The sequence below is a fragment of the Protopterus annectens genome, chromosome 1.part0 (genome assembly GCF_019279795.1).
Source record: "Protopterus annectens isolate FY-2018-M chromosome 1.part0, PAN1.0, whole genome shotgun sequence".
In the NCBI taxonomy this organism is placed as follows: Eukaryota; Metazoa; Chordata; order Ceratodontiformes; family Protopteridae; genus Protopterus; species Protopterus annectens.
In genome coordinates, this window is record NC_056725.1 from 1,851,882,338 (window position 1) to 1,851,910,039 (window position 27,702).

The 27,702-nt window shown below is 44.2% G+C and overlaps 1 protein-coding gene across 1 annotated transcript in view; it reads left to right on the forward strand.

Moving 5' to 3' along the window:
* RICTOR (RPTOR independent companion of MTOR complex 2) overlaps window positions 1–27,702 on the forward strand; it is a 3,179,211-nt gene that overhangs the window by 245,208 nt on the left and 2,906,301 nt on the right. The window contains exon 4 of the mRNA XM_044069875.1: window positions 2,839–2,903. Coding sequence (XP_043925810.1) covers window positions 2,839–2,903 — 65 coding nt within the window. The remainder of the gene's footprint in view (window positions 1–2,838; window positions 2,904–27,702) is intronic.

Sequence of the window (27,702 nt, forward strand, 5' to 3'; positions counted from 1 at the left end):
CAGCTTTTCTACAATAAAATTGCAGAGCCAGCTTTTCTACAATAAAATTGCAGTTGACAGCCATTTCCAATTTTCATAAGGAGACAGAAATTTTTCTTTGGCTTCTTCCACATTGAGTAAAGCATTAATAAAAGTCATGTTTCTTCTTGGACCACCAATAAAGGATCCTTCACCTCCCTGAGATCTGACTATCGTGCTACAAGGTCCAACTCAAGAACCCTTTGAACCTTCAGCAAAAAATGACCTAAAACTTCTTTCATGTAAAACAGTCTAATAGCTATTACTTCTGCAAGAAGGATTTCTGAACTCCAGACTCTTTCATCAAAGACTCCCTACATTATTTTCCATAAAGATCGGGTTAGTTTGCTAACCAATCCTTCCTTTTTACTTAAAGTAGCTTCTGAATCAAACATTAACCAAGCCATTCATTTACTGGTCTTCTTTCCAATTTTTTCAAATAAAGGAGAATCCATGCTACACCCCCAGATATACAAAGAAAATTACATTTTTATGTGCATAGGACAAAGCAAGTCAGATCAGATGTTTATTTCTAACTTACTCTAGCTAAATGGATCACAGATTGCATTTCTTGGATCTATTCTCAAAAAGGCATTTCCCTACTTAGACCACCTAAAGCCCCTTTTTGGTCAGGAACCTCTGATATTTGCGCAGTAGCCACATGGTCCCATTTGTTGAAGAATGAAAAGGACAATATCAGATTTAAAAGTTATGTACTCACCATAACTAGCCATCGGTGTTGCCCATTTTCATTCTTCCTCAACTTCCCTCCCATCCATCCCCCTTTCTTAATTCTTCTGGAGGAACCTGTTGTATTTTTTATTGGAAGTTATAGTTCCGGGTTTGAACCCTGTTCTTTCAGCTATTCCCTTCTCTCTAGTTTATAGGGATTTTATGGCAACAAACTTTTTCTGAGGTATTCAGGATGGACAATGGAATTATGGTTTCATCGGTGTTTACTAGGCTAATGACCACAAGGGCCTTTCTAAGCCTAGCCATGCATCCCAAATCTCTGACAAGTTCTGATACCATTGATAAGTGTAAACATGGGCCTGGGAGATGAACCATTTACAGGTTATCTGTGTCCATTAGAGACATAGGTGCCAAACCAGGAATGAATTTCTGGTTTCCCATCCAATTGTCCAGGCTGCTCTTGAATTGGGTTAGGGAGGAACTCTGCTTCACATGGATGGGAAGCCTGTTCCATAGACTGGGTAGTCTCTGGGATACATACCTCTCTCTCCAGCAGGTCCTGTTTATATCACAGACAAAGTTTAAGTCTTTAGAATGGGTAATTCTGTTGCTGTTTGTTTTGTGGATATGCAAGAGGTTCATCAGAGTGTGGTCTGACAGTGGCCTGTATGCCAGGCATAGATCTCCCCTAAAAAGCCTGTAAGAGACAGAATACAGGGATAGGCCTTGAGGTGGTCTGCATAGGACATATTACTTATGCCCTGTATTCTTTTAGTGAGGAGCCTCTGTGGACATTTCAATTGTTGGATAAGCCTGGTTAGGTACATACCAAAGGGAGCATTGTGCTCAATGATAGGTCTGATGAATGCCAAATACAGTGGAACAATGATTTCCTTGGACTTGAATGCCATACCTTTGTTTATAAGTTGAGCAACATGGAATGCTTTCCTCACCACTGTAGACACGTGATGATCAAAGGCTAGATTACTATCTATGTGTCCCTAAGTCCCTGATTGCTGCGTCAACTCTAAGGGGTGTGTTGTCAATATGATAGTTACCAGGGATGGATGACTTTCCAAAGGATACAGTTATGCATTTCTTGGCATTTAGTTTTAGTTCATGGCTCTGACACCAGTCATTTTTATGTGTCAGCCCCACCTGGTGAACATTTGTGTAAGTATGAAATTCAGTGGCAGCCCCTAATTTGCAATCATCTGCAAATTTAGTCAGCCAGAGACCACTGACATTTGCCTTGACTTCTGAGAAGTAGATGCCAAAAAGGAGCGGTCCAAGGACTGGTCCCTGAGGGACTCCACTTGTGACTGGCCTCTTTGTTAGAGGTAGACTCCCCAATTCTCACTTTCTTGGTCCTGTATGTGAGCCAGTTGGCTATCCACTAGTAGAGGTTGAGGAAGGGGCTCGATAGTTGGTTGAGGGATGAGCTGAATAGTTGGATCCAAAGTCTAGAGTATGCCACCGGATCGGATCTGAGGATTAGATATGAATCCATTTGTTGAGGAAGAGTGAAAATGGACAACACAGACAATTTAGTTATGGTGAGTATATAATTTTTAATTTGCAATTCTTCAGGAGAAGTTTGTAGTTTGGAGGGGAGGAGTAGGCTTTAGAAGTGTGTGCATGCATGCTGCCTATTTCTAACTGAGCAACTGCATTTAGTCCTCTAGACACATCTGATCACTGCAGGCTGAAAAATGTATAGGTTTAGTGTAAGGCTTCAGTATGCCCACAAGTTATAACTACATTTTACATGCTTTCAAGGTATTGTATTAATTTACATGCACACTTGCCTACTTTTGTTGTTAAAGGGTTTATGCTTTCTTTTGGTAAGAATGATTCATGTATTCTGTAATTGTAATTATTTATTGCCTTTAGAATTATTTTTGCGCATTTCTATGTGCTTTGTCCCCCTGGTCATGATTGAAAAAGGTCTATGGACCTGTTTACTGACTCACTGAACAGGTTTTAAATAAGTAAACAAAAGTAGTGATTTCAATATTTTTAAGATATATATAGCTTTATTGCTAAAATTCCACAGATGGTATTATTTTACAGAAACATTACTCCTTAATATAAAGTATCATAACTCAGTTTCTTGATTTATTTTAGCTTCTTTGTAATGTTGGCCACTGTGAAGAAAAGTTAGTATTTACGCATGAAGAAGTAATAATATGGTAAGTGCAATTAAAGTCTGTAACTAAATAATTTGCACTGTTTATGTATGTAATATGTTGATCGTTGAGAAATGTTTTACTGTAAATGTTTTTGTGTCAGTAGCTTTTGTATGGTATTGAAGAATATAAGTGAGAAACATTTGCACATTTCAAAGTAGAAAACAAAATTCTTCTCTAGATCTCAAGTCTTGTGAGCTCTGTTTGTGTGTGGTCCTGTAGCCACTTCAACTCTCCCGAGTTATTGTTCAGGATACAGCCTAACCTAAAGCCCATTGTGGGGAAGGGACTTGATAAATTTTTAACTTATCAGTTGATCTGTGAGAAGTCCTTGCTTTTGGGTCAAGAATACAATAAGCAAGCCTTTCCTGTCAATCTCATCTCTTGGTGTTCCCCTCCCCCCCTTATGTTAGGCTTGTCCAGATTTCTTGCACCAAAAGGTTGAGAGGCATGACTCTAAGCACTTTATTCTAGCAAGTCTCTAAGACTGTAAGAGTAATAGCTGCCGTGATTAATGGGTTAGGCATGCCTTGATGTGTGACTTGAATGGACTTTCTCTCGAGTGACAGATGGGGATAGTGTTGATGGGCACAAATCTCCTATCCTTCATAGTTATGCCTTCTCCTTCCTGCCTATGTGTTTGGACTGTATCTATGGGCACATGTGTAAGTGTACTAAGTTTAGAGGGAGAACAGATAACACAGGGTTTGAATCTGTGGTTTGTGATTTCTGGTAAGCCACTGTGATGATCTGGAAAGTAAATTGACTGTGTGCTGACATACCTTGACTTCTGTGAGGTTTGTGGGGAGCCGCTCCTTGTCAGGTTTGTGGGGAGCCGCTCCTTGTCAGACTTCTGGGAGTGATTGAGATGTTTTCATCGTTCCTTTCCACACCTAACAATGGTTCCTTTAGCGGCTCAACTCCCCTTCAAAAAAAAAAAGTAAGGAGCCACATTACAGGACCTCGGATCCTAGCACCCGGATCCAAAAATCCTAGAACCTCCACCGGATCCAAAAATCACCCTCCCATCTGGCAGGTTTGGTGTTACAAATTCTTCAGCTTATTTCCATCTACATTGGATCCAAGGTTCCCGGATCTGACCTACTTGCAGCTTATCCTTTAAGCCGAGACTACAGCAGGTACCTCGGATTCTAGGTATTTTGTTCCAGTCTATGATAAGCAGAATCTGATTCTAATGAACACCATAGATCAGAAGTAGTCTGAGGCCAGATCTTTCCTTCAACACTTTAACCAAAAAAAAAAAAAAATCTTCGAATTCTGTCTTCCTCCCTTTGGATCCAGTCTGTTTGCATTTTTATCCCAGCAGTCCCTAAGCCTAGGACCCAGTGACTAGCTAGTGAAAAAAAAAAATCCGTTCCTAAGCCTAGGTTCTGGCAGGTGACTTTTAGACATTTCTCAGATCTGACCCCCACCCCTCCTTTGGATCCAAGCTGTTGAGCCATTGCAGTTTCTATCAAAACGTTCTTTTGGTCCTAAGCCTAGAATCCGACAGGTAAATGTCTGGCATTTCTCGAATCTGAACCCCTTGTGGGTTGAACTTTTGAGACAGTGCAGCTTCTTTGGACCCAACACACTTCTTCCAAGGCGTTGGATTGCTGGCCATGGTGTCCAATTAGTTGTTTTGTTCACATAACTAAAACTGACCAAGATTACACTACCTCGATGACCTTTACAGGCCCACTCCTGTGCACTGCAGTGCTACAAGATAAGTATAAGATCCATGTAGACATGTGCTTTATCCTCGAAAATAAACAAACAAATAAGTAAATAAAATACTCTGCTACAGTGTACCCATTGAGTCTTATCTTAATCCCATTCCTTTTTGGCTGGTAGATGAGTCGGTGTGTTGACTTCTCAGATTCTGACCCACCTGGACTTCTCACTTACTCTGCAGTCTGGTGACTCCATAGATGTGCCCAATGAACCTGCTTGCCTTTATTTTCAGGTTGCAGCCATTCTTAGGAGGCTAAATGTCCGAGCTTGGACCCCAGAAACAGAGGTGCTGCACAGAACCATGCTGCAGAGAACTTATCTGACAGACCCTCTCAGCGCTCCTGAAGGGTTGTCTGAATGCCCATCTATGGAGGCAGTCGGGGGATGCTTTTTCTGCGGCACTTGGACACCTGGACTGGCTTAACTAACTAACAATGCCTGGGTGTTAAGCATGATATCCAGAGGTCATAACATTTTCACTTTTCCCATCTTAGATCTAAACAATCTATATGTGGAAATGTCAAAGATGTTCATCGTGCATACAGCTGCAGTCATAACAGATGGGTTCTCCTGCCGTCAGGCGGGTCCTCGGTCGGCCGAATTCCAAAGTCTAGGTCCGGCGTCGGTTGTCGCTTTCTTTCCTGACGTCAGTGCGACAGGGGTATACAAGACACAGCCGACGCCATTTTCTTCAGTCTTTTTTGCCGCACGGTGCCCGAAGCAGAAGCAGTCCACAAGTGCCGGTCGGCCAGCTCCTGAAATTACGAAAATTTGGAAACCGAAGTCTTCTTTAAAGCTAAGTACCCCGTTGGGGAAACTTTTCTTGCCTCAGACCGATGTCAGACAAAGTTAACAATTGTATTTCTTGTGGGAAGCAAATACCGCATAAGGATTTCCATTCCCTCTGTATACCTTGTTTAGGCCCAGACCACGACGTCTCGGGCTGTTGCCTTTGTGCTACTTTCAATAAACGCACTATTAAGCGTCGGGCGGAGTTCGCCCAGCACTTTTTTGGTAAAGCTTTTGATTATAAAATGTCGTCGGAGACTCCAACTACCGTTTTGTCCAAAAAACGCAAGGACAAAGACCGACACGCGAGGTCCGCGGTCTCCACCGATACCACGCCAAAACCGGCTACACGTGGTCCGGTTCTCAGCGAGGTGCCTACGCAGCCCCTGACTACCGACGACACTTCTCTGGCGGTGTCTTCTGTAACCGAGACCGCAGGTGCCTCGGCCCATACCCTGACTACAGCTACCGAAGCCACTGTGATTGTTGAGCCTCTTAATGTGGACAGGTCCACTTCCACCCATGGTGTCTTTAGACCCTCATCTTCCTTTTCCATAAAGGCCTTTACTAAGTCCAAATCAGCCATGCATCCCAAGAGGCCTGTTGCACAGGGCCCATCTCCAGGTCCCATGCCTAAAAAGCAGATGCTCAAAATGGCTGATACTCTTATCAGGGGTTGCCAACCCCCTCCGGACAAGAGACCCAGAGTGGAGGAAGATTCTCCCTCTTCTGACCAGGGCTCCATTATTTCAGAACATTCTGATGAAGAGGAACACTCGTACTCCCCTTTTGAAGATTCTGATGCAGAGCAGTCCATTCCTTCTGTATCTCCCCCAGAGGATTTTTCTTTCGGGGAAACCTTGCATACCTTGAGGGAACACTTCCATTGGGAAGGCCAAGATTTTTCAGATTCCAAGAAAAGACTTAGGGAATTTCTTTTGCTACCTCAGCACAGACCTCTGGCGATACCTCCTGTCTTGGACATACTTGATGATGTTTACTCGGAGGCTTGCCTTAATCCGGATTCCCTGCCTCCTGCCCCAGTCAAGCCTGATAGGTACTACAGAGTTCCTAACTCACACCAATTTCTTTACAAAAGCCATAATGCTGACCCTGAAACCATTTCTCAAGGCCCCAAGGGAATGAAGGCCTCTACTGCTAAGAATCCATTACCTTCGAAAAGAGAGTCTAGATCCTTAGAAAGGTGGGGAAAAAGGTATATACCTCGGCCACCCTAGCCATGAGGGCCTTAAATTGTCAGTTCCATATGCTTAAATATCAGCAGTTTCTGTTATCACAATTAAGGAATAAAATGTCACAACCTGAACAACCAGATTTGAAGGAGTTGCAGGATATGATGCATAGTGCAGAACAAGTGGGTAAACACATCTTACAATGTGGCTATGATGCTCTAGAGGCCTCAAGTAGAGCTGCTGTTACAGGATCAGTCATTCGTAGACATGCCTGGCTTAGGGAACAAACCTTGCCTGATCATGTTAAAGCTAAACTATTAGATGCTCCTTTACAAAAGGATGTATTATTTGGTACTAATGCTGAGGAGATACTATGGAAAATGGAAGAAAAAGCTAAATCTATGCAAACTGTCAAAGCTTTTCTACAGGTACAACCACCACGTGTTAGCAGAAATTGGCCTTCAAAAAACTGGTCCTTTCCAGCCACAGACAAGCCCCAAAGAGGTAGATACAGGCGCACAAGGGGCAGAGGACAATCTCAAGGATCATATAGAGGCAGACAATGGCAAACTCCAGCACCAAGAGGTGGCGAAGACAGTGCACAACAATACAGGAAACAAACCCAATGACTTTCCCCTTTGCATGCCAAGCAAGTCTCAACTGGCAGCACCCTTGGGAGGAAAGCTGGCCTTATTTTCAAAAAATTGGCATATTATCACAACAGACAAATGGATCCTGGACATTATAAACAGAGGCTACAGATTTCATTTTCACACTCTTCCAAAAATGAGAGGCATGCCGAACCTGCCACACAATCAAAGGGCAGAGGCTCAAATGCAAATTTCAAAACTCATGGTCATGAAAGCTATTCAAGAGGTACCTACTCACGAACAAGGTCAAGGTTTTTATTCCAGACTATTCCTGGTACCAAGGAAGGGAACCGTTTGGAGACTCATTTTGGACTTATCCATCCTAAACACATTTCTACTCGTACCAAAATTTAAGATGCTCACCTTACAGCAGCTTCTTCCCATGCTGGGCAAGGAGTCTTGGCTGGTAACATTGGACCTCAAGGAGGCATACCTGCATGTCCCAATCAGACAAAACTGCAGAAGATACCTCAGATTTCTTGCAGGTTCAATCCACTATCAATTCTCTGCATTGCCCTTTGGCTTATCTACTGCGCCCAGAGTATTCACGAAATGCCTGGCATCAGTAATTGCCTACTGCAGATTTCAAGGGATACAAATTTACCCTTATTTGGACGATTGCCTGATCCAAGCGGACAGCAAACACATACTTCTGGAACATCTGGCTTATGTAACATGGTTATTGAATTCTCTGGGATACACAGTCAACAAAGAGAAATCCAGGCTAACACCATCTCAGAAAATAATTTTCCTGGGTGCCAACTTGGACACAAACACCCAGATGGCCTATCTTACGCCAGAAAAACAGGGGCAACTAACTCAGTACTTCAAAATACTAGCAAATTGTACCAGGCTAACTGCAAGGAAAATCCTGCAGGCTCTGGGCTTCATGGCATCTTGCATTCTTCTAATCCCATGTGCAAAGTTGCATATGAGGAAACTTCAATGGTACCTAAAAACCTATGGTCTTAACACAGCCACAGTTTGGAAACAATAATACCACTAATCCCATGTTTGCAAAAGGAATTTCTATGGTGGGCCCAAGCATGCCAAACAAACACAGGTCTACCATTCTGCAAGCCTCAAGCAAATCAAGTCATCACAACAGACGCCTCAGACTACGCCTGGGGGGGCACACATGACAGACAGGTGCATTCAGGGCAAATGGTCCCAAAAGGAAAAGCACCTTCACATCAATCAAAAGGAAATGCTAGCAGTGATAAATGCAATTACAGCTTTCAAGGACCTCCTGCATCCAGGGCAATTATTGATAAGAACAGACGTAATGTGGTACATGAACAAACAAGGAGGAACACATTCATACCCCCCGTGCAGGCTGGCCATGTCACTTTGGAACTTGGCTCTGGAATGGCAAATCGAACTTCAAGCACACAGTACCTGCCAGGTTTGGAAAACACGGTGGCAGACAATCTAAGCAGAAATATGACAGACCCGCACGAATGGAAGTTGCATCCTCAAGTGTTTACAAAGATAATCCAAGCGTGGGGAGGGCCAGACATAGATCTCTTTGCCTCCCACAGGAATCATCAATTGACAAAATTCTGCTCAAGGACATTCCATCCAAAGGCCTGGAGAGTGGACGCCCTTTCTTTCAGTTGGGCAGCACGGACAGTTTATGCCTTCCCACCTTTGCCTCTTCTGCCCAAGGTGCTCTTGAAAGCAAGAGCAGACAGACCGAAGATGATACTGATTGCTCCAGACTGGCCAAGACAACACTGGTACCCACTCCTGAGGAGCCTAACACATTCTCCTCCCTGGACCCTACCTCTAATGCCTCTTCTACTGACTCAGCACAGCTACAAAACTCTTCACAGTCAGCTGAAAACACTCAATCTGGCTGCATGGAAAATTCCTTAACACCACAACAGACCCTACTCTCCAAGGAGGTGCAGGATGTCATTTTGGAGGCCAGAAGGCCATCTACTAGAAAGGCTTACTCCGCAAAATGGAAACTGTTTTGCGCTTGGAATGAGAAAAAAGGCCAGGATCCTAGAAAACTGAATTTACCTCAGATATTACAGTATCTAGCTGAGCTGTTGAACAGTGGACTTTCATTTTCCTCCATCAAAATCCATGCCTCAGCCATTTCTGCAGAATACAACACTGATCCACCCTTATTCTCCCATCCACTCTTAAGACAGTTCCTCAGAGGGGCTAAGAATATAAGACCTCCAAGTAAACAACCAATACCAGCCTGGGATCTTAATTACATTCTAGAAAAATTAACATTGCCTCCCTTTGAACCAGCTGCCTCAACAGATTTGCAATATTTGTCCTGGAAAACAGCTTTCCTTCTGGCCATTACCTCAGCTCGTAGGGTTTCGGAACTACAAGCCCTCATGGCTGTGCAGCCCTTTCTCATCTTCCATCAGGACAGGGTTTCCCTATGAACCAACCTGTCATTTATGCCTAAGGTAGTATCCAGGGTAGCTTTAAATCAGGCCATACACTTACCTACCTTTTACCCCAATCCTCAAAACAAAGGGAAAGGCTGCTACATTCCTTAGACATCCATAGACAGCTACGTTACTATTTGGACAGAACAAAGCCTTTCAGGAAATCAGAACAACTCTTTGTGTCCTATGCTGTAGGAGCTCAAGGGAAGCCAATTTCCAAACAGACAATTTCAAAATGGATAGGCCACTGCATACGGTTTTGTTACTCCTTTCATGGTAAATCTGTACCTGCAGGCATCAGATCCCACTCCACAAGGGCCACAGCTACCTCTGCAGCCTTCCTCAGAGGAGTCCCTACCAAAGATATTTTGGAGGCAGCCACTTGGAGTTCTGTGCATACCTTCACTAAACACTACCACCTACCTTTATACTCCAAAACTAGAGCAGGCTTTGCCACTGCTGTGTTGCAGGGCATTCTGGCTCCTCCCAGTTCCACCTAGTGCCTACCACCCTGTGCGTAGCTTTGGGATTCTATCCATCTGTTATGACTGCAGCTGTATGCACGATGAACATAGTACAGTTTTGTACCTACCATAAATGTAGATGTTAGTGCTAATACAGCTGCAGTCCAGGTTTCCCTCCCTCCTTCCCCTCTGGGTACAGACCTAGTGGCTAACTCCTCATCTTACAACTTGACTGGGTTATCCTTCTATGGTGTATTTGCTAGCAACTACTGGTTTTTGATTATATTGCAATGCATGATTATATATTATATATTTATATATATATATATATATATATATATATATATATATATATATATATATATTGCCTTCCTTCTGGGGGCACCTGACATCTGGGGCAAGAAAGACTGAAGAAAATGGCGTCGGCTGTGTCTTATATACCCCTGTCGCACTGACGTCAGGAAAGAAAGTGACGACAACCGACGCCGGACCTAGACTTTGGAATTCGGCCGACCGAGGACCCGCCTGACGGCAGGAGAACCCATCTGTTATGACTGCAGCTGTATTAGCACTCGAACATCTACATTTATGGTAGGTACAAAACTGTACTTTCCGGATGGTCACGGTTCAGTTCATCCTGCCGCTTCTGTACCTTGTTTCTGCATTCTCTACATTCCTGGGACGTGTATTGTTGCATCAAATTCAAAAGGCACTCTAGAAGACATTTGTGCTTCTAGCTGGGATCCAGTCACTATCAATTCAGAGCTCCCCCTTCAGACATACCACAGCCCTCGGGATGTTTTTTCATATGCTTGGCAGTAGTGACTGCTCACCTGAGGCTCAGAGGTTTTCAGGTGTTTCTGGTGTGAGTAAGCACAAAATTATCATATTGTGAAATCACTCCCCTTCAACTATTTAAATTTATTGGCTGTTCTACTGTATTCTATAATACCGGAATACAAAAGTGATCAACCCCTTTCAATCTATCTAGCTGTTTTAAAAATAGTGACTCTGCACTAAAACTTAACTTTTTAGACAGGTAAAACTTAAGTTACCTACTTTCACATCTAACTTCTCTAGTGCACATTGCAGTGTGTAGGATAAACCATTTTTTTTTTCATCTTACCTTTAAGCATCCCTGTGACTAGCACTTGCTCTAATACCTGCTGGAAAGCACTAGGAAGCCTTAAACTGATACAAGCACTCAACTCTCCTTATTAATAAGGAGAAATTTAATCATAGGCACTAAACCGCCTATAATTGCAAAGTACCTTGCTAAGGTAAGGGAAAACAGCTCATGTACTTTTCAAAAAAAGCACCAAACCAGCATGTCCAAGGGTCCGCTTCCATTGATTTCTCCTGTCCACTTGGTGAATCTAGGCATACTGGGGCAATGCAGCAATTGCGTTATGTACACACACAACCCTCTCCTCCTACCACCCAGCACTACAACCTGTGACAGATGCACTTACATAGCCAAACTGGAAGCAAAGCTCTCTCCATCCAAGATTGTGCTAGACGGTTAAGAGGAGAAGGTTGACACCCGCACTACACCTCAAGCAACACATAGCCCTTATAAACTCACACCACCAACACCCACACATAGCAACACAAAATCCACATATGCAGAGGCCCTTAACTGTAAGCTGCCCAAGCAACAAGGACCTCCGAAGCTGAAACGCAAACAGACACCAATCACAACCAAAGTGTCACATAGCTCACAACACCAGTGTGCCACCCAGCAACAGCCCCTAAGGAAAGACAATGTACCTAACACTTTAGTCATAGGTGACTCTATAGTCAGGCACACTGATGTCCCACTCACCAGGCTGAACAAGGAGAAAATTACAGTGAGCTGCCTGTCGGGTGCCAGGATCTGCCACATAACTCATGCACTCAAGTCACTCCACAACAAGTACAAATATGACTCTGTCATTATCCATGTTGGAGTGAATGACTTGAGACGTACCTCCCTGGACTACATGAAAAGAGTCATGGAAGAGCTCTCAGATCATGTGGCTCAGGCAGGTATGAACCTAGCCCTGAGTAGCATCCTGCCTTCGCCCAGAATGATACCACAATATAAGGACAAAATGATTGACTTCAACAATTGGTTAAGCTTCTGGTGTCATTCAAAGGGGATCCAGTATCTGTCTGCTTGGGACGACATGATCGACAGACCACGATGCTTTGACATAGATGGTCTGCACCTGTCGCCCCTGGGATTCAGTTTACTGGCTAAGGCTGTTTCCACCCCTATAATGCCTTTTTTAGGCAAAATTCAAAGGACAATATCACCACCGTAACAGGTACAAGCATGCAAAATCTGAAGGTAATGCTACTCCATGCTAGAAGTCTAAACCTCAAATGCACTCTCTCTAGGCACTCCTAAAAATGGAGAAGATCGATATCTATGCAGTAACTGAGACCTGGTTCAAGGCTCCAGAGAGCACCCCTGCAATACCAGGCTACAGCTTTTACCACACTTTTCGGCCACCAAACCAGGATCGAAACACTAAAGGTGGAAGTGTGTCCATATTCACCAAGGATATTCACACCACCAGGTTAGTTGCCCAACACAATGCGTCTGAAATTCTCCAGGTGCAGCTAACACTAGGTGAGACTGCAATCCAAATTGTAGCTTGCTACAGATCCCCCACCATGCCCCAAGATTCTCACTACACCTTTCTAAACATACTGGAAAATATTAATATACATCCAAACACCTTAATACTGGGTGATTTCAACTACCCTGCCATTAACTGGGAAAACTACTCGCGTACCAACACCTTTTCCCAACGGTTCTTGGAATTCATAAATTCCAGTGCCCTGGATCAACTAATCCATAGTCCCACCAGGGGCTCCAATATCCTAGACCTGGTCATTACCAATATGGGAAATCGATGCTCCACACCTATGGTCACCCCCTTGTTGGTCAGGTCAGACCATAAGCTAATCACCCTTAACATCCACATCCCATCCCCCAGTAAGGAAACCTCCATAAAAAAATTCTCCAAAGCCAACTTCATGCTACTTAAGTCAGAAGTTAAAAACTTCATAACACCCATGCAGACGGGAAGTAGTTCGACTGCTGAGTCCTACACGAATGTACTGTACGAGCACATCCACTCCTGCATGAATCGTGCCATCCCAAATAGAACCAAGATGTTCTCCTCCAAAAAAAGGAAGCCAATCTGGTGGCCCCTGCCATAAACAAACTTTACAACAAAAGGAAGAAACTGTTGCAGAAAAGAGGAAAATTCCTGGATGCAAAAAACTCCCTTACCAGCCTCAGTAAGAAGCTGAGATCCCTCATAAAATCCTCCAAAGCTAGTTACGAAAATAAAATTGCCAAAGATTCCAAAGACAACCACAAGGCATTCTATAACTATGTCAAGAATCTAAATGGTAATGCTCAGATCTGCTTTGAGCTACAACAGAATGGCATTAAATGTACTGATCCCAAGGATATTGCCAATATTCTGGCAGATCGATTCAGTGCCAACTACACCCCCCTCTCACCCCCTAAATGGCCCATCTCAATACCGAAAGATTGCCAAATTCCGGCAATAACGGCCACGCAGGTAAAAAACGCACTCTCAAAAGCTAAGAGTACAGCATCCATGGGACCAGATGACATCCCGGGCTGTGTACTACATGAACTACAAAGTGAACTGGCACCTCATCTAAGTGTCATGTTTAATCATACCCTCACCTCAGGCTTCATGCCCACTGAGTGGCGCAAAGCTACAGTTATCCCACTCCACAAGGGGGGATCCACCTTGGATCCTGAGAAATACCGCCCCATCAGTCTGATGAGCCTGATCTGCAAGGCCATGGAACGTATCATCATGGAACTTATAAACAAAGACATTGACAACCTTATAACACTGGACCCCACCCAGTTTGGGTTCATGAAGGGCCAATCTTGTCTCCTGAACCTGATTGACTTCTTCAAATCAGTCTCCAGAGCCGTGGACGAGGGTAAAGCAGTCCACACAGCCTATCTGGACCCCGCCAAGGCTTTTGACACCACCCCCCACTCTGAAATCATAGATAAACTTACTAAGCTGGGCATTAATCCCTACGTCACTCGGGTTGCCAACTGGCTTACTGACAGAACCCACACTGTAAAAGTAGCTGACTCCAAATCCAGCTCCAGACAAGTGGAGTACCTCAGGATTCAGTCATAGGATCTCTCTTGTTTGGCATCTACTTCTCTGAAGTACAGGCCAACACTAAGGGACTCTGGCTAACAAAGTTTGCAGATGACTGCAAACTGGGAGCCATTATTGAATCCCCAAATGATGTTGATACTCTACAAAAGGGCCTTACAGAAACAGATGCTTGGTGCCAGAGCCATCGGCTCAAGCTCAATGCCGAGAAATGTGTAGTTATCCCCTTTGGGGAAAAAACATGTACCTGTGAATTACCACATAGGTGGCAGTACACTAAACACCGAAAGTGTGATAAGAGACTTAGGGACACAGGTGGACAGTGGTCTCACCTTCAATAATCACATCACTACAACAGTCAGGAAATCCTTCTGTGTGGCACACCTCATCACTAAGGGGTTTTCATCCAGAAAAAAGGAGGTAATTGTCCCACTGTACTCATCCCTCATTAGACCCATTATAGAATACAACGCCCCATTTGGTATGTACCTCTCAAGACATCTGCATCAACTGGAAAGGCCGCAGAAATACCTCACTAAAAGAGTCACAGGCCTAAAGCAGATGCCCTATGCTGACCACCTTAAAAAAACTCCAGCTGTACTCTCGCATATAGTCTACTCTGAGGCGATCTCTGCTTAACATACAAGGCCATGTCAAACCCAGAGCTGTTGGACATGCTACACTTAAAGAAATCCCAATCCCTCACAGCCACACGCTCCAGGGATCTAAAACTTGTCATCACAATAAACAAAACATACTGGAGATATAGGTTCCTGACCCAGAGACTCCCCAGACTCTGGAGTAGACTGCCCATACATGTCAAGCAGAGTGCCTCTTTGGCCCTCTTCAAAAGGAACCTTGATGACTGGATGGGAGAAAGGAAATTCACCCCGGGGATCATGTTAGTCGCCTTGCTAGACAGGGATCCAGGGAAGTAAATAGTGTGGGAAGAAATAGCCAGGGAATTGTTATGGCTAGGCTTGTATAGGCCCTAGGGCCGATAGCCTAGTACCAACCTTATGAACCTGTGTATCTGAACGACTGCCCCCTTTACTGCTCCAATCAGGTATCAACTGTTACAAGCCGAGAATTGCCCGTTTCAGTCTTCAGATCCCTGGGGATTACTGTGAATTTGGCAAAATCGAATCTATCCCCTGTACAGAATTTGGATTTCATAGGCTTTCACTTGAATACCACAAAGCAGATAGCATCTATGATTCTTCACCGCATTACATTGTTAAGAAATCAAGTGTGGGCCTCGTAGTCACTTCTGTCTGCCTCCAGCAAGATTTTTTCTACAAACTCATGGTTTTCTTCCTTTTTGACCTCTACTTGCTCCTATAAACCCAAATTACAAACGTCCTCATAGCTGCCGGATCCAGTTGGACAACCTGTTCTAGGCAGTTTGTTTCTTCTACCCCCTCTCTTCTCCACATCTATAGTGACCACAGATGCTTCTCATCTGGAGTGGAGAGCATTCCAAATGAAAGATAGTCCAACACATGTGGTCTTCATTGGAGGCCTAGTTGTATACCAGCGTCCTAGAGATGAGTTGTCCCTCTCATGCTGCAAGCCTTTCAGGATGTTCTCCCCCTGGGGACTATTGCAGTGCACACCAGCAACATGTCAGGGACTCTGTATATAAACAAAGAGGAACCCGTTCTTACCCGTTATGCAAATAGGCCATGAGGGTTTGGGAATGGGCAATTTTCTTCTAACAGTTTTCTCATTGCAGCACATATACTGGGGAAAGCCAGCTTTCTGGCAGACAAACTCAGTCTAGTCTGATCCCTCATGAATGGCTTCTCGATCAATTGGGTACAAATCTGATTTTTTAGCCAGAGGGGTCAACCTTGTTACGACCTTCTTACTGTTCCTATTAACGGCAAATACAGCAGAAACTTTGTCCTAATACTCCCTCCGGGGGAATTCACGAAGAATGCTTAGTTTTGTGGTTGGCACCCCTCCCCAGTCTTCTTTATGCTTATTCCCCTCTGTAATTGTTCTCGAAGTTTCCACAAAAGGACAGCAGGTTGAAGAGCTGTGTTATCCTCTCTCACTCTTTTTTGGCCTCACCTAGTGTGGTTTCTCTCTTTCATGTCTTATCTGAATGTTCTTCACGAATTTTGGAACCCACTCGGTATCTGTTATCTCACTCACCCTTAGGAGATCCAGCATCCCAGTCCCCACGCCCTTGAACTGACTGATTTCTCTATTTCCAGTATTTGTAAGACTGTGCAGGCTCACTTCCCTTGTTCCTTACATTAGCCGGCAGGTTCAGGACCTCGACTATGTCATTGCATATCCTGACTTAATAAAGTGTGCTTCTAATCTGTCTCTCTCTTTTCTGGTCTTATGAGAAGTTTATTGTAAAATCTTGACTGCCATGATTATGCTTGCATTGTTATGTTTGTATGCCTTTGGAGTTTGTCCCTGGGCCTCCGAGATTAGTTTCTGTTGAGCCAGTCGTACTATCCCTATAAACATATGTCAAATAAATAAATAAAATACCCATATGAGCGTTCTTTTCAAACATTGAACCTGTCTCAGGTACTGTCCCTTTCTGTTTTTTGGCTAACCCTGTTAAGGAGAAGGCGAGTTTTTTTTTCTCTGCTATTAAACTGAACCGTTCCTACCTCCATGCCTAAAGTAGCCATGGAATCAAAGGTTAGCTAGCCAATTCAATTACCCGTTTTCTTTCCAAATTGTCTGGTAAAGGTGAATACGTGTTATACCTGGTTGATGTTCATAAACAAGTTACATTTCTACCCACAAAAAAAATATACAGAAAGTCTAATCATCCTTTCAAGTTATGCTTACTGTTCTTATGAGACCAAACAGTACAGCAAATCTGACCAGATGTTGACTATCTTTCCATTCTAACCACTTGGGTTAAGCAGTCCTATATATTAGCCTAATCAAATAGATTGCTTTGTATTTTCACTCATTTATTCTCAAGTGGTGCACAATTGCCTTGTCATCCTAGAGCCATTCTACCAAATCTATGATTACTACATTAGTCTTTCTACCAGTGTTTTCTTTTGAGATCTTGTCCAATACAGTCAGATGTTTTTACAGACCATAACCTTGTGGCGCATTACCATATGAGCATTGTCTCCAGAAGCTGACCTTTCTTTGGTTCGACAGTGCTTTGGCATATCTTTCCATGAGGACCTTCTAAGAATTACGTAGCTGGGGACTCTAACCCATCATTGAGGAAGAATAAAAAGGACATCATCAGGCTAGGAGTTATGTACTTACCATAACTTGATATATTTACTGCACATTTTTCATTCTTATTCACCTTCTCTCCCTGCCATTCCCCAGCCTTATTTTCTAGAAGGATATTGGATGTTACATGAATTCTACTTTGGATTTGCAATTCTTAATTTATCTGTCTTGTCTCTATAATTCTAAAGACATAGGCTGCAAACTGCATTTGAGGAATTATAGATAGTGTGGTGCATTATGGGAAGAGGAAGCAGCTCAAGAATAGGATCTAAAGTCTGGAAAATGCAGCCGAATTAGATCCAAGGATCGGAACTGTAACCCATCAGTGAGGAAGAATGAAAAATGGACAACTCCGATACCATGTTATGGTAAGTACATAATTCCTAATTTGTCTTGTGGGCATGAGATATCTAACTTGGATGCCCATTCTGAGTGCATGTACTGTCTTGGAGCTGCACATCTAGAGGTGGGGTGTGAAGTGTGTTCCGGCTTCAACCACAGACCCTTGGTTGATTGCTGGAACAAATTATTTCTTAAGAGTCTGTTGCGGGTCCTCTTCTTCAGTATCTGGATCTTCCCCCTCCGCTTAGAAACCGGCAGAGAAACCTCAAGTTGAAAATAGAAAGAAGGCCAAAGATAAGACAAAGAAATAGAGGAAGTGCACCCCTGATTGCTGTGCAGATTTCACTCCTCCAGGAAAAATTTTTAGGACTGTGATCCATCCACTTCTTCATATCCGAAATCTTCTGCTCCTAAGTCACCTACCCTTTGATGCCCCCTGTTCTTTCCAGAGCCGATCTCATCCAGACTACACTTCCCATTTTTGCAGTAGACTCCACGTAGAGTGTCGAGACCTCTGTCTACCTCCTCGTCTTTCAGGTGTACCAAGAACCTGTCCAAAGCAGGTATGGACAGGATGATGAGAAAATTTAACGGAAGAGTCAAATTCAGTTGGGAGTACTCCTGGCTGTCTCCCTCATTGGACCCATGAGCTTTGGACAAGCCCAACCACCTTTGGTAACTTCTACTCTGATCTGTCCCTCTGTTTCGAAGGTACCAAATCCAGGAATCCTGGCACTGTGTGGGTCAGATCCATAGGCATGGCCTTTGTCAACTCAGACACCTTCTCTGATCCATCCGGTGCAGACTTTGTCAGAGTTGGAGGGATCTCTGAGCTTGTAGCTTTGGTGCTGGATCCGGGGATAGGGGTTTGACTTCCAGGCTTTTGGAGCTGTTGCCTCCCCTTGGAACTTCTGTACTGGATAGCTTGGCTCTGACGTTTGCATTGAGGCAGGGTCATGGGGATGTCTTTGGTTTCTCCAGGCAGGCGGCTTTGGCTCCTTCTGGAATGGTCCTTGGTTTACCATCTGCTTCTCTTTCAAAGCAGTGGTGAGAGCTCTCCACATGAATGGAGAATAGGGCATCCTTTTTCCCCTTGGATCCCCCCTCCACAGCTGTCTGTTCTGGGTCCTGAGTCTGCTCATTCTGTCCCCTTCTAGTCTTGAGACAGTTCTTTTACAGGACTTCCCACACACTTTCAGGTCCTCTTTGGATCATCTCCATGAGGAAGTTCCCTGGAAGTGCAAGTGGAAGAGGAGGCAGATTGTTTTCCCACTGGAGACTTTAACAGAAGACACTGACTTTGTTGAAAGGAAGGGGGCCCCCAGTCACCCCTTGAGGATGTCTCATTTGGAGAAATGTTCAAGGTTCTGAGACAGAAAGGTGTTTGGTCTTCCAAAGCCCCTTCCCAGGAGGAGTCTGTTTCTTGAGACTTTCAGAACTGGCTCAGCTACATTTTTGGTGGTACCCCCGGTGGATGCACTGGTGGTCCTTCTTTCCTGTTGGGCTAAGAAGGATCTAGATATGACAGAACCCATTCCTAGAAAGACCGACAAGTACCTTTTTGCACCCAAGGACCATGCCCATTAGAGCAGGTGTCCCCAAGTTGATGCCATGGTTGCTGTAGCCACCAAAAAGAAATGTGTTGAGGAAAGTCCCTTTGTTCACCCCTAATAGGAAATCTGTGGTCTTGGGCAGATTCAGGAAGCCAATTTTTGCTTCTGCGATCTTTGCCGCACAGTCTCTGAATTACGTGGCACATTTAACAAGTTTCCAGAGGGATTTGACTAAGGCAAAGTATAAAAAGACTAGTTCTTTTTAATTGGCCACCCTTCAGCCTGATGGATGTGTTGGACAGGGACTGATCCATGCTATATCGGGTGTTTTGCGAGCGGCAGGTTCAGGCATTGCTGTTAGGAGGCATGCCTGGATGTGCCTTTGCAACTTTGTGGAGCAATACTAGATGTCTTTCATCAATGCATCCTTTCATGGATCCACCTTATTTGGACCCAAAGTTAAAGAGATGCTCTCTAAGAGTGAACAGGATGAGAAAACCTTGTCTGTCATAGGGATATGTTTTTCTACTCCTCAGAGGACTTTCTCAAAAAAATAGAAAGGGGGTAAAAAGATGTGGTTCTGAAAATTACAAGAGTTCTTTCAGCACTTCTGTGGAGATAGATCCCCCATGGTTGAGGGGATGCTCTAATTTTAGACTTTGCCCAACTGGCGGAGTGGGGTGGGGCCACAAAACCAAGGCTTCAGAGGTTCATTTACCGAGAAAACTTTTCAGCTCCCCTGAATGGTTGCCCATCTGCTGCACTGTAGAGCCATTCGGAAGGGGGGCTTTATCTCTGCACCAGAAAGACTGGCTCTCCATCACCAGTGATGTCTAGATGCAGAGAATAATTTACCAGAGGTTGATGTTCTTCGTGTTTCACTGTTGCAGTTCTCACTTTTGGGTTATCTGCTTGCAGTAGCCCTCAGTTGGCCTGATTAACAAAGTCTTGGGTCCTGCTTCGGTTGCTGTCCCTTCTGTGACGTCAGGTTGTCAGGGGTATAAAACATGCAGCTGACGCTATTACATCAGTCTTTCTTGCTGTGTGGTGCACGAAGCAGAAGCAGTTCGCAAGTGCCGGTCAGCCGACTCCTGAAATTTGCATTTTCGAGTTTCAGAACCAAAGTCTTCAACTAAAGCTAAATACCCCATTGGAGAAACTTTTTTTGCTCCTTGCCGATGTCAGTAAAAGTTAATAATTGCATTACTTGTGGAAAGCCAATACCTCATGAAGATTTTCATTCTTACTGTATTCCTTGCCTAGGCCTTGACCACGATGTACCGTGCTGTCGGTTTTGTGCTTTGTTTAATCAGTGCACTAATCTGTCGTCTGTATATTTTTGCCTCTAAATATTTCGGTTCTCTGTTTAATTATCCAGAAATGTCAGTTAGCCATCAGACTACCGGGATTCCAAAAAAATGCAAGGATAAAGACAGAGACAGGCCGTCAAGGTCCAAAACTGCCGACTACGCTTCTCCTAAGCCAGTCGCCAGTTCGCCAGTACTCAGTGAAGCGCTTTCGTAGCCCCTGATACCCGCTACTTCTGATTCGCAGGCCTCTACTTAGACCCATTTGGATTCCGGTATGCTGCGAGATGCTTCAACTATGGAACCTGCGGATGTCTCTACCTTGGATGGGTCCGGAGCCGTTGTGCAGGCCCCGGCTTCTTAGGGTGTATTCAGGCCTACAGACATGCATAACATGCATATTAAACCAACGCATCCTTCATTTAGGCCTAAATCTCGAACCATAACTAAAAAACAGATGCCCAGGCCGCATGCTCAGGCCTCTATGCCTAAAAAAACAAATGATGAGAATGGCTGAAGATCTTATAACTCTAATCAGGGGAAGCCAGCCTCACCCTTCTAAGAGACCTAGGACTGAAGTTGTTTGAGTCTTCTGACCAGTATTCTGATTTTTCTGATTCTTCTGATGATCTGGATTTGCCCTTATCTACTTATGAGGATTCTGATGCAGAGGCTGTATTCCCTCTGCTTCCCCTCCAGAGGATTTTTCTTTTGGTGAAACCTTACATACTCTAAGGGAGCATTTCCACTGGGAAAGGCGGGATTTTTCTGATTCAAAAAAGAGGCTTAGGGATTTCATACTCTACCTCAGCATAGGCCTTTAGCTATTCCTCCTGTAGTAGACATTGTTGATGATGCTTTTTCTTAATCTAGTTTGACCCCCCGATTCTTTGCCTCCTGCTCCCAGAAAACCTGACAGATATTAAAGGGTTCCTGATTCGTACAAGTTCCTTTTTAAAAATCCTATTGTGGATCCAGAGACTATTTCACAGGGACCCAAGGGCATTAAGGCTTCTACTGCTAAAAATCCTACCCCGAGGGCGCTGGATAGATTGGGTAAGAAGGGTTACACTTCTGCAACCTTGGCCATTAGGCTTTATACTGCCAGTTTCATATGTTAAAGTATCAACATGTTATTGGATTGCTTAAACAGAAAATTATTTTGATTCCTGACTGTGCGGAAAATAAAGAATTACAGTATTTAATACATTATGCTGAACAGGTTGGAAAACATACTTTGCAATGTGGATTTGATTCTTTAGAGGCCTCTTGCAGGGCTGCTGTTACTGGTTCTGTGCTCTGTGCTCAGAGGGCATGCTCGGCTTAAGGAACAATCTTTACCTGATCATGTTAAAGCTAAATTGCTGGATGCTCCCTTAAATTAGGGCCACCTGTTTGGCAACAAGGCTGAGGAAGTTCTTAAAAAGATGGAAGATAAAGCCAAATCTATGCAAACTGTTAAAGATTTCATACAAGTGCAATCTCCTAGATTTAGTAGGCACTGGCCCTCTGTGAATTGGTCCTTTCCAGCCTCTTCAAGGTCTTCTCAAGCCAAACCCAGACATAGCAGAAACCCCAGGTTTCAGTCCTAGGGGACACACAAGACTAAGCAGTGGGGGGTTTCTGCACCCAAATCGGGGAGTAGTAAGACTCCCCCTATGGAAAACAGTCTCAATGACTTGCTTCTAAAACTTCCAAGCACTTCCCAACTGAATGTTCCTTTAGGTGGAAAGATTGATCTCCAGGCCAAAAACTGGGAACTCATTACCCAGGACAAATGGGTTTTAAATATAGTGTTCTAAGGATACAGATTTCACTTCCACACCTTACCAACACCAAGCCGGTGGCCAGATCTACCCCCAGATCAGAATCAAGTACTCTCTCTCTTAAGCATGGGGGCTATTCAGTTGGTACCGGAAGAGGAAAAGGGACAAGGGTTCTATTCGAGACTTTTCCTTGTACCCAGAAAAGACAGTACATGGCGTCCTATCCTGGGCGTTTCTACTTTAAATACCTTTCTGGTGATTCCAAAATTCAAGATGCTGACTCTTCACCAGCTGCTTCCTATGCTAGGCAAAGATGCATGGTTGGCAACATTGGACTTAAAAGAAGCATACCTGCACATCCCTATCAGGGAGTCTTGCAGAAAATACCTACGCTTCAAAGCAGGCTACATGCACGGTCAGTTCTCTGCACTGCCTGTTTGCTTATCTACTGCGCCCAGGGTATTCACAAAGTGCCTAGCTCCAGTCATTGCATTCTGCAGGCAAAGAAATATTCAAATATACCCATATCTGGACGATTGCCTAATTCAGGCAGAAAGCCAGGACATACTTTTGAATCATCTGGCCTTTGTTTAAAGGGTACTGACTTGTCTAGGGTACACCGTAAATGAAAAGAAATTACACCTGGTACCTTGTCAACAAATTATATTCCTGGGAGTACGCTTGAATACAGCTTCCCAGATGGCTTTCCTCACGCCAGAGAAACAGATTCTTTTGACAACCTACTTCAAACAAGTGGCCACAAAAACCCAGTTATCTGCAAGGCAAATACTGCAAGCCTTGGGGTTCATGGCCTCCTGCATTCTTCTAATTCCATATGCAAGGCTGCATAATGGAAAACTGCAGTGGTATCTCAAAAGCCTATGGTGTCAACATTCACAGGATCTCTAAGCAATGATTCCTATCATACCTTGCCTACGCCTAGAGTTCCTTTGGTGGGCATAGGCCTGCCACCAAAACAGGGGACTACCATTCACACTACCTCCTGCCACCCAAACCTTAACAACAGACACATCAGACTATGCATGGGGGGCCCACCTGGCAGGGAAGTGCATTCAGGGCAAATGGAACCCAAGTCAAATGCACCTGCATATCAATCAGAAAGAAATGTTAGCTGTACATAATTCTCTGACAGCCTTCAAGGACCACATTCTTCCAGGACAATTAATGATAAAGATGGACAACACCACTGTTACGTGGTACATAAACAAGCGGGGGCGGTACACATTCTTACCCCCTCTGCAGACTAGCCATGGCATTATGAAACACAGCCCTGAGCTATCAGGTACATTTACAAGCTCAATTCCTGCCAGGAAGACTAAATACACTGGCAGACGAACTAAGCAGAAACCTCATGGACCCACACAAGTGGAAACTGGAACCAAGGATTTTCAACATGTTGACAAGCAAGTGGGGGAGCCCAGATTTAGACCTGTTTGCCTCCCCCCAAAACTATCAGTTGGACAAATTCTTCACAAGGACTCACCACAAACCAGCTTGGAAAGTGGATGCTCTGTCCTTCAGCTGTCCTTCAGTTTATGCCTTTCCTCTTCTGCCTCTGCTCTCCAAAGAACTACTAAAGATCAAACAAGACAAACCAAGGACGAGTTTGATTGCACCAGACTGACCACGCCAACACTGGTACCCCCTCTTGCGCAGTGTGTCACTGTGGACCCCATGGCACCTGCCTCAGACTCCTACTCTATTGTCTCAGCAGGAGAATCAAATTCTGCACCCTCAACTTCAAACACTGAATTTAGCAGCCTGGCTAATTACATAATTTCTCCTTTACCATCCCTCAGTAAACCAGAGATGAATATCATTTTAGAGGCAAGGAGGCCTAGTACCAGAAAGTCTTACTTGAAAAATGGAAAAGATTCTGTGCCTGGAACCAATCTCAAGGGATGAGCACAATAGTGCCCAATTTACCTCAGATTTTACAGTACTTAAATGAGATGCTTCGTAAGGGCCGGTCTTTCTCCTCCATCAAAATTCACGCCTCAGCCATCTCAGCTCATTATAACACAGAACTACCCCTCTTCTCTCATCCACTGCTTAAGCAGTTCCTCAGGGAGGCCAAAAGTCTACGACCACCCAGGAGAGCTCCAACTCCAGCCTGGGACCTCAACTTTGTATTAGAAAAGCTCGCCCTTCCTCCTTTCGAGCCAGCTGCTACTGCGGACTTAAAATTCCTTTCTTGGAAAACAGCTTTGCTTTTAGCAATCACTTCAGCAAGAAGGGTATCTGAATTACAGGCCCTCCTGGAAGTGGAGCCTTTCATCATCTTTCATGCAGACAGGGTATCCCTCAGGACCAATACCTCCTTCATGCCCAAGGTGGTATCCAGTGTGACCCTTAATCAGTCCATACATTTGCCAACCTTCTTTCCTAATCCACAGAACAAAGGGGAATGGATTCTGCACTCCTTAGATGTGCACAGATAACTTAGATTCTACTTGGACAGAACTAAACCTCAAAGGAAATCTGATCAACTGATGGTAGCATTTGCTGCAGGGGCAGGGGGGAAGACTATTTCAAAGCAAACCATTTTCAAATGGATAGGCCATTGCATCCATTTCTGCTACAAACACTGTGGAAAACCTGTCCCACAGGGGATCAGACACCACTATACCAGGGCTGCATCTACCTCTACAGCCTTTCTCAGAGGCGTCCCTACCAGGGACATCATAGAAGCTGCTACCTGGAGTTCTGTACATAGTTTCACCAGGCATTACCATCTGCCAATTTTCTCTAAATCCAGAGCTGGCTTTGCCATTGCAGTCTTGCAGGGCCTATTAGCTGGTCCTAATTCTATTTAAATTCCTCCTCCCATCCTTAGCTTTGGGAATCTGCCCAAAAGTGATGACTGCAACAGTGAAACGTGAAGAACATAGTGCAGTTGTGTACACTTACCATAAATGTAGGTGTTGAGTGTATTCACTGTTGCAGTCCTGGTTACCCTCCCTCCAGCCCCCTTCTTTTTTTGTATATACCTCTACTTTCTTTTGCTATCTTCAAAAGCTTTTTGGTGTATTTTCTTTTTTGTTGGAGGTATACCCTTGTATATTTAAAGATTTAATTGCTTCCAATTAAGGGAGCACCCGACATCTGGGGCAAGAAAAACTGATGTAATGGCGTTGGCTGCATGTTTTATACCCCTGACAATCTGACGTCATGGAAGAAGGGACAGCAACCGACGCAGGACCCAAGACTTTGTTAATCAGGCCGACTGAGGGCTACTGCAAGCAGATAACCCAAAAGTGATGACTGCAACAGTGAATACATTCGAACATCTACACTTATTTTAAGTGTACACAACTGTACTTTAAATTCCCTTTTCCCTTTCCCCACCTATTCACTCATGAAAAATTCTTGACGTACCACCCAGAAGAGGAAGGAAGCAGTCTCTGTGATAGAAAACCTGCTAAGAAAGAGAGTTATCCAAGAGGTCCTACCAGAACAACAAGGATTCTGAACTTGTTCAATATTCTTTTTGGTGCCAGAGAAGATGGGGGACCTCAAGCCAATGTTGGACCTAAGCCACTTGAACCATTTTGTCAAACACTCCTAGTTTTGAATGGTCATGGTTCAGTCAATTCTCCCTCTTTTGGGGAAGGATAATTGGATGTGCATGATAGATATCTCAAGATGCATACTATCACATAAGAATAGACCAAGGAACCATTCAGCCTGTTCTCCCTTCCCAGGTGGGAAAAGGTTTTATTCCAGAATGTTTCTTGTTCCTCGGAAGGAGAGTACTTGGGAGACATATTCTGGATCTTTCTCTTCTCAACACCTTTCTCAAAGTCCCCTCTTTTTGTATGCTTACTCTTCAAACCCTGTTTCCTCTTTTACTACCCCAGGCTTTTCTGGTGTCTTTGGATCAGAAGGATGTTTACCTTCATAACCCTATTCATCCCCTTTTTAGGAAGTTTTTACATTTCTCTCTTTCTTCCTCTCATTTTCAGTTCTCTGCTTTGCCTTTTGGCCTCTCTACTGCCCCAAGCGTATTCAAAAAAAAAAAATGCCTTGCTCCTGTGATTGCTTTCTGCAGGCTCCAAGGCATTAAGATTTTTCCTTATCTAGGCAACCTGTTGTTTCAGGCACCTTCTCCCAGTCACCTGATACAGGATTGTTCACCATCTCTCTTCTTCAGACTCTGGGGTTCACTGTCAATTTCCAAAAGTCCCGTCCTGACTCCCTGTCAGTATCATGTGTATCTGGGATGCAGGATTCAGACAGTGCCAATGTTGGCCTGTCTTCCACCTCCAAAATGTTTGTCATTGACCGCCTTTTTTCACGTCGGAGAGTTTCTTTGAGCCCTGTGACTCATGGTCTCTTCTATTCCAGTGCTCCCTCTTGCCAGACTTCAGTGGTACTTCGTCGGTTTGGCTGCAACATTGCTATCTTCTAGATTTCAGTGTACCTCTTCTTCCTTGCCTAAAAAGGAATTCAAGTGGTGGATTCAGCCCTTTCGGCCTCCAGTCCCTTCTCAAGAACTTTTCACTGGTACCACAGGCATGTGGTGAAGGGACGTCGTTATCACCTGAAAGTTCAGGGTGTCTGCTCACCCACCCCATCAGAATTCGGACCATATCAACATCAAAGAAATGAGAGCTCTGATTCTGGCCTTTCAGGCTTTTCACCCCATGTTCTCTCCAGGTCCCTTGAAGGTATACACTGACAACAGTGCAGCGATGTGGTATGTCAACAAGAAGGGAGGCACAAAATCTTGCCTCCTCTTCAGGATGACTCTTCAGGCCTGGGAAGTGGCTTTCGGTTATTATTTAACTCAGGCAGTATAGATTTTCTCATAGCATAATCTAATGCCAGACTGTTTGAGCAGGTCCAAAACACAGGCTCATGAATGGATGCTGCACAGAGACATTTCTGGACATTGTCCATTGGTAGGGTAGGGTATTCCTGTGGTAGATCTTTTTGCCTCCACTCTGAACAGGCATTTTCCTCTCTCCTGTTCCAGAATGCAATGCTGTCTGACATGGAAGTAGAGGAAGAGGGTAGAAAACATAATGAAATATCCCTTTCCAAGGAAAAGAAAGGGTGTCCAAAAATCTTGCACAAGATTCAGCTGGAATCCTCAAAAATCTTGCTGGTGACTCCTTTTGTCCAAGACAGCACTGGTTCCCCCTCTTAATGTATCTG